Below are 13820 nucleotides of genomic sequence, written 5' to 3' on the forward strand. Positions count from 1 at the left end.
GGGGCAGCTGCTGTCTCGCTTTCCAGTAGAGATGATATCCGTCTGAGGTTTAGAGTTAATCCCCATGAGCAGCAAACAGAACCTCAGACCCAGCTACCCGGAGCCAGATTTCTTCATGAAGAAACTGGACCGGCTTCTAAGTGGCCGAATTTGAAACGATGCGTCCCAGATTAGTGTTGGTGCTTAAATCCACTCCTAAGGGTACTCATGTGTCTTTATCACTTGTGTTTATACATGCGACACAATGCGAAGAAGCAGGCTTTCCATAAAGGCAAGAGTTCACTGTAGTCCGAATTTATGGGGATTAAGTATTGTCATGCCTCCTAATTAAGTCCTTGAGATCTAAGAATTATTTGTATTAAATAAACTTGGATAGTCGTAGAGTTACTAAGCATTCACCTGCTAAGTGCCAAAAGCGGTCCTAGGTACTTTATATTCGCCTCTATTCTCTGACTTGATCCTGCATGCCAGCTTTGATCCTCCTGCCACGGTTTGATAATCTATCTTTGTCTGTGTCTGTCTGTCTGTCTGTCTCTCTCTCTCTCTCTTCCTTCCTCCCTCCCTTCCTCTTCCTCTTTCTATTTCTCCTTCTCCCTCTCATTTCATACAGCCAAAACTGGAATCAAGCTCACTATGAAGCAAAGATGACATGAGCCTCTGACCCCCCTGCCTGCCTCTGTCTTCCAGTTTCTTCTGCTCCTAATTCCTATAAGGACTCTGCAGCTGGTCAGCGTTCTGTCACTCTGACAAAATACTGGTGATAATCAATGTACACAGAGAAAATGTTTGTTTTTGTCCACAGTTTTGGAGATTCACACCTGTGATTGGTTGGCCTCAAGTTTTCTGGCACATAGCTAGGTAACACTTCACGGCAGCAACCAGTCAGCCAGGTGTGCGCCTCATGCCTCTAATTTTAGTGTGCACCAAGCTCATTACCACTAATTAAAGACCATCTTGGGCTTAAATACTGAGACCCAACCCAAAACAAAGCAGGAAGCTTCCTTGCCATCTGTTCTTGGAAGAAGTTTTAAAAGGATTTTTGTCAGTTCTCCTTTAAACGTTAAAAAAAGAAGCCAGGCGTGGTAGCTAGGATTTCCAGTTCAGACAGGTCTACATAGAGAGCTCTGGGCTAACCTGGGGTACACGACTCTGACTGTCTTAAGTGAGCAGTCTTCAGTGCTGATTGAATTTCTTACTAAAGGCCTCTCCGTTTTTCAGTTTCGACTTGAGTCATTTCAAAGTCTGCCATTCCGTGAATCTGTGTGTCTCACGTGGTCTCTGTCGCAGGGCTGTTTACGGTGCTCTCAGAGTCTTTATTCTGTGAGGTCCTAGCAATGACCCTGCCTATCCTGCTCTCATATTCTGTGTGTTCTATTTCCCTTGGACATCCTAGCTTAAAACATCAATTCTGTGGTTCTTTTCAAAGAAACAGAGTTGACTTCCTGGGCTCTGTGCTGTGTCTGGTCTCTGTCCACTTATGAATAATTAAATCTTTATTGTTTCCTAATCATCTTTGGTTTAATATTACCTGTAGCTTCTTTAAAAAAAACAGAATTTATTTATTTATGTATTTAATGTATGTGAGTACATTGTTGCTATTTTCAGACACACCAGAAGATCCCATCACAGATGTTTGTGAGCCACCATATGGTTGCTGGGAATTGAACTCAGGACCTCTAGAAGAGCAGTCAGTGCTCCTAACCACTGAGCCATTTCCCCAGCCCCAACCTTCAGCTTCTTTTTTAATGTTTTCCTTACTTTTGATATTATAATGTAGCTATATCATGTCCTCCTTTCTCTTCCTGCTCTCCACACCCTCAGCATGTAATCCCGCCACCTTCACATTGTGGCCTAAGGTCGGGGGCTCATGAGCTCTCCGCACCCCGCTGCCCCACGCTAGCATGCCCATTGTCGGTCTTGTAAAGCTCTGTTTAAGCAATCCTGTTAGTGAGACTTTATGGTGAAGCCTCTGACGTTTCTAGGAGACGCAGTCTGTCCCTCTGGCTGTGATGATCTTTCTGCCCCCTCTTCTGTTATGATCCCAAGCCTTCGTTCAGTCCAGGGTTGTATCATAGATGTATCTGTTGTGACTGGGCTCCACAACTCTGCATCTCGATGGGCTGTCATTTCTGTAACTCAGAACCTGTTACAAAGAGAAGTTGCCTTATTGAGAGGTGAGAACCACACATATCTGTGAATATAAGGATAACCATTTAGTATTTAGTTAGGAATTATGATGGGTTAGTAAAGTGGTGGTTGTAAATTCTCTGAGATCCATGACTTTACTGGCCCTCAGTAGTTGGCCAGTTTCCAGTACCAGCAAAATTCCTCTCTTGTTGAATGAGACTTAAGTCCGAGTAGAGAGCTGTTGGTTACTCCTAAGGTAAGTGGGTGTGCCACTACTGCACCTTAGGGTTGTCTGGTCATGCTGGGGGCTGTTGTGGTTCGTAGGCCGGATGGTGGGAGGACTGTTGGTGGGGAGGACTGTTGGTGGGGAGGACTGTTGGTGGGGAGGACTGTTGGTGACTCCTTCACATGGAGTTCCACATCCGTTGATTTAGTGTTTTTCTTCTTTTTTAATGTAGATGTTCCCAGTCTTGGGTTCCCCTCTGAGAACTGTATGTCACATGTTTTTCTGTGGAGTGGCTTCTTTTCATCGCAAAGCATTTCTGGTTGTCAGCAGCTTCCTCTCTATTGCACGAGATGTACATGTGGAGTCTGCTCACGTGACTATGACTGTGACCTTTCCGGCTCCCTTTATTACTGATTTCTAATTACACTCCATTCTGGGTTTCTTCCATTAGAGTCAGGACGTATTTTGTTCGATTTCAGTCTTTTTGCTCTTACCAAGATCTGTCTTGTGCTCTAAACATGGCCTACCATAATGAGGATTTTTCTATATGCTCTTGGAAAGCAAATCTAGTCTGCTACTGTTAGGGAAGTGCATTATCCACATTGGGTCAGTCTAGCTGACTTCAAATACTTCAGAAGTCTTCTGTCTCATGCTTTCAAACACTGTTGAAACTGGGGAATAAACTCCCCAACTATGTTGTCAAAACTGTATATTCTCTCAATTCTGACAGTTTTAGCTTCATATAGTTTGAGACCTGTTGGGAGAAAAAGGTCCTTGGACTTACAGACACCACTAGGGAAACCAGGAATGTTATACATGCAAGATCTGTCTGTCTGTCTGTCTCTCTCTCTCCCTCTCTTTCTCTCTCTTTCTCCCAATAAAACTTTATTTATGTACATTGAAATTAGAACATAATATAATCCTCACATGAACTGTTAAGCCATTTAAAATATAAAGCCTATTCTTAATTTACAGCTCATATAAAGTCAGGCAGCTTTCAGACTTGAACCATGGGTCAGCGTTGGCCAGTCCCTGCGAAGATTAAGGAGGAGACCGTGCCTTCCCAGGATAAAGACAGTGGAGCAGAGAAACCTCTGCTCTTCCCTAGAAACTTGAGAATACAAACTCGATGCTACAGCCACCATCAGAAGACCACTGACTGCTTTTTGTTGTTGTTTTTGAAAAAGGTTCTCATGTAGTCCAAGCTAGCCTCTAACTCTCTATGGATCCCACAATGACCATAACTTCTGATCCTACTGGATCTCCTTCAAGTGCTAAGATCACAACCATGCCCTCCTCACACAAAAAGGTGGTGCGTGCGTGTCATCCCAGCACTTGGAAGGCAGAGGCAGGGGAATCTCTGAGTTTGAGGCCAACCTGGTCTACAGAGCTAGTTCCAGGACAGCCAGGGCTACACAGAGAAACCCTGTCCCCCCCCAAAAAAAATGAAAATAAAAGGATTTCAAAAATAAAAAAGACACCATGTTCCATAGAATGGTGAATTTCCTCCAACTAAACCAAGCCCACGCTGTCCGAATTTTAGCACGCCGACATAAAAGCTATGATGTCACCTACGGTGTCGAGAGTCGGTTATTACAGATATAGTCCTGGGACGTGCCTGGTATACAGAACACAGCCTGAAGTGTTTCTTTCTCCTTCCTCCCTTTTATTGATTTTTTTTAGCTTTAAAAACTCTGTGTTAGCCGGGTGATGGTGGCGCACGCCTGTAATCCCAGCATCCTGGGAGGCAGAGGCAGGCGGATTTCTGAGTTCGAGGCCAGCCTGGTCTACAGAGTGAGTTCCAGGACAGCCAGGGCTATACAGAGAAACCCTGTCTCGAAAAAACCAAATCCAAAAAAACAAACAAAAACAAAAAACCAAAAACCTCTGTGTTATACTTAATTCATATCTTAACCGCTTTTATTTTCTAAATCTGCTGCTAGAAAAATAGGAAAACCAAATTTTTACTACTTAAAGCACAAATTTTATTTTTTTTTCAATTGTTTATTACATACCAAAAGATTTACTTTTTCTCAACCTGAAGACAAAAGAGAAAAGTATGCTGCTGCTAGTCAGGGGCCCAGGACAGGACTGAGTGTGTAGAGGACTTTCCTAGCACACATGAACCCTGATCCCCGCACCACACAAAGCCAGGAGGAGATACATGGCTGTGACCCCAGCACTTGAGGAAGAGATTTCAAGAAAAATAATGCATAACCAACACTTGCATCCAGAAGGCTGGAAAGAGAGCTGGTGATCTGTGTTATCTGTAGGGCCAGGAGTTCCCCCAAGCTTCCCCAACCGGAACCATAGCCCAGATGGCCTCTGGACCATCTTTATGACCGAGACCACACCCGATCCTTTCCTAGGCCCAGCTCATACAGTAGCCATCCCTAGAGCCCATCTTCTTGGAAGAGATATGCACTCTAAATTGAGCTTTGATGTAATTGCGCCTCCTTGTGGACAGTGGGTTGTATTACTCTAGGAAACTCCTCCAAATGGCACTCTGTCTAAATATGCTTACAATAAACTGCTTCAGGTCAGACTGTGAAAGTTTGAGCCAACACTGGCTAAGTCATATTGAACCAAATTTCCTTCTTTGCCTTACACTGATCAATACTCTGCCAGCGATCCTGGTGCTTCAAGAATAAACTGTTTGTTGGGCAGTGATGGTACATACCTTTAATCCCAGCACTTGGGAGGCAGAGGAAGGTGGATTTCTGAGTTTGAGACCAGGCTGGTCTACAGAGTGAGTTCCAGGACAGCCAGGGCTATATGGAGAAACCCTGTCTCAAAAAAACAAAAATGAACAAACAAAAAACCTGTTTTTAATTAAAAGTCTTCTAGAAATAATTTATCTCCTTTTGTCCAATTAGTGTTATAAACAATGCAGCATAATCTAAATTATTAGACCATGTGTAATTGTGTAATTGATAACCCTTAGGTTTTTCATAGCCAACTATTAAAACATTTCTCTTTCACTCAAATATAGCTCTATTTTTTACTCTAGATACTTACAAGTTGTGTATGTGTGCATTGCATGTGTGTGTGTGTGTGTGTGTGACAGAGAGATTATTTTATCTCAGCTGGTCCATAACAGACGTTATGTCCCAAGGTGGTGCTTTTACAGCAGAGCCGTACAATGTGCTAACAGCAAATGCCCATTTCACCACCACATCACAATCCAGGAGTGCTGGTGCTTGTCTGTACTCACCAAGCGATGCCCTGTGGGTAGCTGAAACCTGCCATAGGGGGCAGGGGGAGCATTAGTACCATGGAAACCACCAAGCCCTACAAAACTGCAGAGCCTGTCCTTTGGAGAGCCACCACATGCTGCCTTGTGCCCTAGGTTAAGAAACAGCAAACCTGAAAACCTGAGGTGTTGTCGTAAGCAGTTGAATTTGTTTGTGTTCCCCACCTATCGATTGAGCTGCTTAAGTGATCAATCAGTCAAACCCAACTCTTTGGCTTGGAAATCCTTCTCAGTCTCCCTCCTTGTCCATGATATCCTGCTTCCTGACCCTGAATGGTTGACTCATAGCACTGATGTATAATTTATACAAAAGCCATTGTGAGCATTTTAAAAATATGATTTATTTCCTATCAACACGAGAATTTTGGAAGAGATCGAACTTTTTCTGAAAGTCCTTCCTTTCAGCCTTTTAAACCACAAGGCTTGAGAGTTACTGCACTCCATCCAGGATTGTCTGACCTTAGGCAGTGCAGGTCCATCAGGCAGTGTTCACAGGCCCTACAGCACCCTCTGGTGATGTGTGCCAGGCTACTTCCTTATGGTGGGTACCAGGTCACAGTGTGCATTTCCTGGTGGCAGGTGCCTGGCTAGAGTGTGCACTTCCTTATGGTGGGTACCAGGTCACAGTGCACACTTCCTGATGGTGGGTACCGGGTCATGGTATGCACTTCCTGATGGTGGGTACCAGGTCATAGTGTGCACTACCAGGCTACAGTATCATATGTAATATTATTGTTTCACAGTCCCATGGTGGACATGGTGTTCTAATAAATGCTAATATATGCTAAGAATGAAGAATTACATTGTATATGGCTAAACTAAAATCTCCTTTCTGTGTCCAATTATTGTACTTACTTTAAAGTACAATGCTACATTTTTCAGTTTTATTTCACAATGTAATTGCTCTTTCTGAATGAACTATTTGTAACTACTTCTAGTATTCTCATTTCTTTGCACTGATCACATTTCAATTCTATCTTCCTAAAAAAAAAAAAAAAAAAACCACACTTGTGGGGGGGAAGGGCATCAGAATATTTAGTGAGTGTGTGATTATGCATCCCCTTATAAAACCGAAGAGCAGCTCTCATGAAGCCCCCCGGGGGACTTACCACAATGCCTAGATTGGTAAAAGCCATTTTGAGGGACCAGTTGATGGCATTTCATCCACAGTTACCTGGCAACAGCCAGGTGTGCCTGACTCACGGTAAAAGGGGCTGCTCGCCCCCTCTCTCTCTCTCTCTCGCTCTTGTTCTCTCCTCTTGTCCTTTTGCCCCCTTACCCTCATCCCCTTCTCTCTCCATGTGCTCATGACTGGCCGCCTCGCCTCTCCTCTCCTCTCCTCTCCTCTCCTCTCCTCTCCTCTCCTCTCCTCTCCTCTCCTCTCCTCCCCTCCCCTCCCCTCCCCTCCCCTCCCCTCCCCTCCCCTCCGCTCTCCTCTGCTCTCTCTCTAGTCTTACTCTGTCTGTCTGTCTCTTTATCTCTATCTGTCTATCTGTCTGTCTATCTGTCTATCTATCTATCTATCTACTCCCTTCTCAACTGCCCTCCTCGTGCCCTGAATAAACTCTATTTTATACTGTACCACCATGTGGCTGGTCCCTCAGAGGGAAGGGAGGCCTCAGCGTTTGTCTGTCCTATTGAATATATAGGGAAGATATGGCATGGGCCAGAAAAGAAGGTTGAAAAGGAAATCAAGAGCTGTTGAGAAATAAAGCTTCTGGTTAGACATCAAGGACCTGGAGCCAGGCACACAGGCCACGTGACCATTCCTCTGACACATTAGACATTGTCCAATAAAGACACTTAATATAAAACATTTCAAAATCCTACTAATTCCCAAGATGACTGAGGCCTTAAAAGTGAATTTGTTTTCTCTGTTTTATCTAGTCATTTCCCTAGCTGTCCCACTGAAGGACTTTATTATCTCTTGCATTAGGTCATTGTAAAACTTCAGGGGGAACACCTTCGCGGAAGGCTTAATGCAGTGTGTGGTCCACAGCATGTATTAAATAGGTGGCTGGTGTTAGTGGGAGCGTGCGCCTTTCTGAGAGCCTGTGGTGGGGTCGGCTGCCTTGACAGTTAAGGCTCAGGCTGCACAGTAATTCCACATGTTCAACAAGGAACTTGCGCTCACTGAGATACCTGGTTTCTGAAGCCTGTCTCTGTTTCAGTTTAGGTCCCACCCTGGAACCTGAGGAGGTGGTAGAACACCTCATGCATGGAATCCTCACTGAGAAGAAAATGATTTTTGTCCCGAGTTCTATAGCGTTCTTGACAGTACTGGAAAAGTAAGTGGCGGTGTGTTTGTCGGCACTAAAGGTCAACATGTTCGTATTAGTCTTAACATCAGTTCATAAAGTGCAGTTATGTGAGAGTAAGCCAACAAAAACTGATAGTCTGAGAGATTCTGTCAGTTTTTAAAACTGAGTGTGCTGATCATTAAGGAAGACTAGAAGAGCTACTGGAACATTTTCACATGGTTTTAAGGTTTGTTGGGTTTGTTTTTAAAGAAATGTATGTGCCTTATCAGTGAACAAGAATAGAATCACTGGACAGTAAGATTTGGAAGGAGACCAAGGTTAGATTCTTAGATTTTAATTCAGGACTTTTGAATCTGGACTCAGGAATTTGTGTCTTATCAGGTAACTGCTACCAACAGCTATTCCAAAAAAAAAATCATATTTTAAGAATTACTGAGCTCAAATTAAAAAAAAATACTTAAGAGATTTAAGTTATAACAAGCATTTTAACTCCTGCTCAAAAGCCAGTTGGACACACCCGCGAGTTTAGGTAGAAAAGCTCTAGGGAAGGGCAGGAGAGATGGCTCAGTGGTTAAGAGCGCTCGCGCCTCTTACAGGGCACCCAGCTCAGTTCCCACCGTGGAGACTCACAAACGTCCATAAGTGCAGTTCCAGGGGGTCTGGCAACTTCCTGTGGCCTCAGGACGCCAGGCACACACAGTGCACCTCAACAAAACACTCATCATAAAGGAAAAATAAAGAAATCTTTTATTTAAAAAAATAATAATCCCCGGGAGGGCTGAGCCGCTGTCTGCCACCATTACTGTCATAACTATCTACATCACGGGTGGGCAGCTTCCAGAGCCGCTTCCAATGCGGTCTAGCAGATCGCCGTGTGTCGTCACAGCAACTTAGGATTCTGTGTACTCTCTCCCACTGGCCTGTGAAAGGCTTTTCAACATTAGTACACATAGCGAGAGATGGGACGGGCTCGTGCCATCGCTGTCTGCAGCCTTTGTACTGGCATGGAAATTGTCCACTAGAGCAGCTGGACGGGAATTTTTTTCATGCACGTGTGAGAAATTTAAATGCAAAGGCCAATGAATTTGTTCAACATTATGTTCAAAACTAAGGGCACTGCTGCATTTTTATTAAACGACCCCCCCCCTTTCTCTGGGCTTTAGTGGGACACTCAGCGACTTCCGAATTATAAAGCAGCACATTAGTTCTGAATTTTCTTTCTAACCAGCTTTACATTGTTGGGGTTTTTTTTTTTTAACCTTTTAGCATCACAGCTATTCAGTATTGTATACCTCCATTCTGAGATCTTTTGGGGAAAAAATAGAGTACATTTATTTCAAAAATAAATAAATGCATATATGTGTATACTTAAAAGGTATTTGGGAACTAAAAAGATACTTGTATATTTAAAAGATATTGGTCTTACCCTAGAGAAAGTTAAAGCTCTCATTACTCAATTAAAAAGGAAGGTAATTTAAATGGAAAAAAGTTAAGTCTGAGTTAAGGCTCATAATAGTGTCTATAATGAATCAGATAATATATCATAAATTAAATATTAAACATTTTAAATGAATACGCTTTACAAATGTACTTAGTGTCACTTTCCTTATTATATTTACATGTCTCTTCTAGGATCTTTCCTGAGAGGTTCCTGAAAGTTTTAAAACACAGGATCAATATTAAGTTTGATGCAGTTATCGGATACAAAGATAAATGATGCAGATTGCCCGCCTTTCCCAGAAACCGATTTACTGGATTCAAGTTGATTTCGTCTAATATTAATCAGAATTTTGATGTTTTTAATGTTTTCTCCTTATCTCATTTCTTCACTGTCTCCTCTTGAAGCTGTGACCATTGTCATGAAAGTCAGTGTCACGTCATAGACCCAACCAGCCCCAAGGACGTTGCTCCTATGGAAAGGGGCGGGACGATTGGTTTCATGATGATAATCGCCCAGATTCTGTGGATCGTCACCAGGGTTCAGAATGTGTACTATCAGCTTTTATTTACAATATCTGTAACTGCACTTTTGGTTCATATAATTCGCACTTCCTGTTCTGTCCCATATAAAATTAGGAACCTTAACCTCTCGAGGCGGAAGGAAGGACTGAGTCTATGCCATTTCACAGCGGTGTCATGTGCTCTGGAACATTCCATACTGTGAATCACCTGTTTCCTGAGACACCAGCCCAAGGTGGCTTGGAGTAAAAGCACCTGTGGGATTTCAGCCTAGGTACAGGAAAAGGTCAGACGGACAGATGGAAATAATAAATGGACCAAATCTCACGTTCAGTGTCTCCATCTGATTCAGAGAGACCATGGTTTAACCTTTAAATAAAAGGAAAATCAATGACTTGATAAAGTCTCAGTCTCTCTCTCTCTCTCTCTCTCTCTCTCTCTCTCTCTCTCTCTCTCCCCCTCTCCCTTCTGGAAATTTCTCGGATGTGAAGTTCAGTGAGGTGGGACTTCATGTTGACAGTGAGTCTTCGGAGATCACTTCAGGTGGGCTGCACGTGTAGCTCAGGCCGGGTGTGAGCCTAACGGGCTCCAGCGCTCCTCGACTGGCTGCAGCTGGAGGCTGGGGTAGCTCAGGTCACCCTCAGCTATGCAGTGCTCGGAACCCAGGATACCTGGGACCCTGCTTTTAAAAGGAAATGATTCTTGGCTGTGAAGAGCCTGACACAGCCGCCTCCAGACAGCTTTATCCATTTAGCTAACTTATACATTATACTTACCTTGCCAGCCTTAGCTACCAGTGAGGTGGGTCAGGTGGAAGCCTCCAGAACCCACTAGGTGGCTCAGTACACAGATAACATTTCCCTGGTCCCACTCAATACGTTTTTAGTTTCCAAAACACTCATCAGAAATAAACACAAGTGGGCTGCAGAGATGGCTCAGCGGTTAAGAGCACTGACTGTTCTTCCAGAGGTCCTGAGTTCAAATCCCAGGAACCACATGGTGGTTCACAACCATCTATGATGAGATCAGATTCCCTTTTCTGGTGTGTGTCTGAAGACAGCTACAGTATACATACATATAATAAATAAATACATAAATACATAAATACATAAATAAATAATTCTCAAAAAAAGAAATTAACACAAGGATGAATTTTAGCCATGACAAGTATACAAAATGAGCGCCTTTTTTGCATATGAAACCAGCAAAATGGAAACTCATCTCATTTGCTGAATGTTCACACACTCACACCACTCACACACACACACACACACACACACACTAGGCAGAGATCACCACTAATCTCACAGCACTCCTCTGAACTTCAGGGACACATTCAAGTGGTGTCTTGATGTCTCTACAGGTATGGCCAATGGGGACCTTCAAGTACAAAAGGAAAATAACAGAGTTTAGCAAGTGTTTCAGTTTAATGAGATTCTAATATGGACACGGTTCTAGCTTAGTTTGGAAATTTTACAGACAATAACTTGTCCTGAGATGTGCTATGGGAAAATCAACCTTTAAGCTTCTAGACTCTTGTCAGAAGCAAACAATTGATCTAGACCCGGGCAGAGTAAGCTTGCAATGACCGCATATTACAAACAATGATTCTATACAATTATATGGCCTGCATGGTGGCTTGTGACTGTAATCCCAGGAAGACTGAAGCAGGAAGATCAGGAGTTTCAGGCCTGAATGAGCTACGTAGCTAGATTCTGTCTCCAAACCAACAAAAACACCCACACAACACACAAAAGATAAAGTGTTTTAATCAGGAGACGGGTCTGTTTCTAACAGTTAAAAATCCTGTGTATGAAGAACTAAATGTTCTGGTCCATAGAAAATAATGAGAGAGAACGAGAGAAAAAAAGTTGATCCACTGATTGCTCTCATAAACTGACTAACATCCCGGCTATTTGAGGAAAAACACAGCTGTTATGCACTTTTTTTGGTGTTTTTCAATTCTTAGATACCGAGTGTCCTCTAGAAGTAAAATACAGGTCTCGTTATAAACCTAAGGCCACCTTCCCATAGCCTATGAGAGTGACCTTGGACGTTATCTGGTCGTTGCACACAGAGCTGAAGGCAGACTGCTGCGTAGCAGCTCAGCCCACGGTCTGCTCTAAATGGTGTTATTGTGTGACAGTTCCGTGATCTCTGTAAACGCGTATGTCTTAGTTCCAGTCTGGTGCTGCTCACTGCTGCATGTTCAGGTACACGCCCAGCCTGGCTCACCCTCCACCCTTGGGCCTCGTCCCACCAACACAGAACCCTACACTTCACACATTACGAGATTTTCATGATCTGCTTCAAAACTTGCTCAAGTGGCTTTCAAGCTTGTAATTTGTGGATGACAGGGCCATTTTCTAGTGTCCATAGGTTTGCTTGATGTCAGTAGCATGCCTGATCTGTGGCACCCAAAAATAGCTCAAAGCATGCCCTGGGGTACAAAAGCTACTCAAGTCCAGAGGCGAGGATTAAGGGAAAACTGGGGCTCTGGAACCAGAGCTCCTGCATTCAAATCCTCCTCATCTTAGACGCTGGCTCTCAGCCAGCTGCCTACCACGCCAACTTCAGTTTCCTCGTTTCCAGATGAGGATTAATGACGTGTGCACTGTGTGAGTCTGTGTGCGGCTTGTGTGTGCAGGTGTCTGCAGAGGCTGGAGAAGGACACCAAATTCCTTGGAGTAGCAATTAAAGAGGTTTTGAGCTGCCTGATGCGGGTGCTGGGAGCTGAATCCAGGCCACTGGCAATGGCAGTAAACCCTCAGCCACTGGGCCAGCTCTGTAGCCACTGCAGATTTTTTTTTTTTTTTTTTTTTTTTTAGGATTTGTTCTTTTTGCTTATATGTTTGTGTGTGTTTATGACACGTGTGTCCATGTGCTGGTAGCAGAGACAAGAGAGGGTGTCAGATGCCCTGGAGCTGGAGTTTCAGGTTGTGAGTTGTCAAATGTGGATGCTAGAAACTGAACTCAGGTACGCGGGAAGTGCAGCAGGTACGCGGGAAGTGCAGCAGGTACTCGGGGAAGTGCAGCAGGTACGCGGGAAGTGCAGCAGGTACCCCGGAAGTGCAGCAGGTACGCGGGGAAGTGCAGCAGGTACGCGGGGAAGTGCAGCAGATACACGGGGAAGTGCAGCAGGTACGCGGGAAGTGCAGCAGATACGCGGGGAAGTGCAGCAGGTATGCAGGAAGTGCAGCAGGTACGCGGGAAGTGCAGCAGGTACCGTTATTATCCCAGCCAGTCCTCCACTCCAAAACGTAGTAGACGTAGTAGACGGTGGTGGTGGTGGAGTTTTGTTTGAAGCAGGGTCTCACAGTGTTACTCCAGGTAGCCTGGCACTCAGGTAAACCAGGCTGTCCTTGAACTCACAATCTGCCTGTCTCTGAATCCCTAGTGCTGGGATTAGAGACATACCACCACACCTGGCTATTCCTACAGATCTTAAAGGGTTTTTTTTCTTATAATTTTTAATTATGTGAGCATGCGTTCACATATGAGTTGTTTCAGGTCCCTAAGGAGATCAGAGACATGGGATCACCCTGGCACTGGAGTCAGAGGCAACTGTGAGCTGCCAGACATGGGTGCTGGCAATTGAACTCAGTTCCTCGGTAATTACAACACACACTCTTGACCCCAGAGCCATCTTTCCAACCCCAGTACAGATTTTAATAGTATCTCACCAAACACATCGTGTGAGGAGAAAATAAATGTGTAAAAAGCCCTTAAATCAGCTCGCCATGTGCTTTGTAAATTCAAACCATTACTATTTGATTTCTATAACCATTTACCACTTGCAAATTTTCTTGTGTCTACATGCGTGCATGTGTGTGTATGTATGTGTGTGCACATGAGTGTGTGTGCTTTTTCATTTGGTTCCTTTTTGCCTTGTTTATAGCTGACTTTGCTGGGGAGCTCTGTGGCTCATTATGTAGCCAGGCTTCTCTGGAACCTTCCATACCCCTGTCTCCACACCCCAAACGCTGCAGTTACA

At 44.0% G+C, this 13820-nt stretch overlaps 1 protein-coding gene across 1 annotated transcript in view; it reads left to right on the plus strand.

The window, feature by feature from the left end:
* The window catches only part of Hsd17b11 (hydroxysteroid 17-beta dehydrogenase 11), a 32680-nt gene extending 22527 nt beyond the window's left edge, over positions 1 to 10153 (plus strand). Inside the window, exons 6-7 of the mRNA XM_052198910.1 lie at positions 7778 to 7894; positions 9500 to 10153. Coding sequence (XP_052054870.1) covers positions 7778 to 7894; positions 9500 to 9584 — 202 coding nt within the window. The 3' untranslated portion in view covers positions 9585 to 10153. The remainder of the gene's footprint in view (positions 1 to 7777; positions 7895 to 9499) is intronic.
* The last annotated feature ends 3667 nt before the right edge of the window (positions 10154 to 13820 follow it).

Source organism: Apodemus sylvaticus, chromosome 11, assembly GCF_947179515.1.
Source record: "Apodemus sylvaticus chromosome 11, mApoSyl1.1, whole genome shotgun sequence".
In the NCBI taxonomy this organism is placed as follows: Eukaryota; Metazoa; Chordata; class Mammalia; order Rodentia; family Muridae; genus Apodemus; species Apodemus sylvaticus.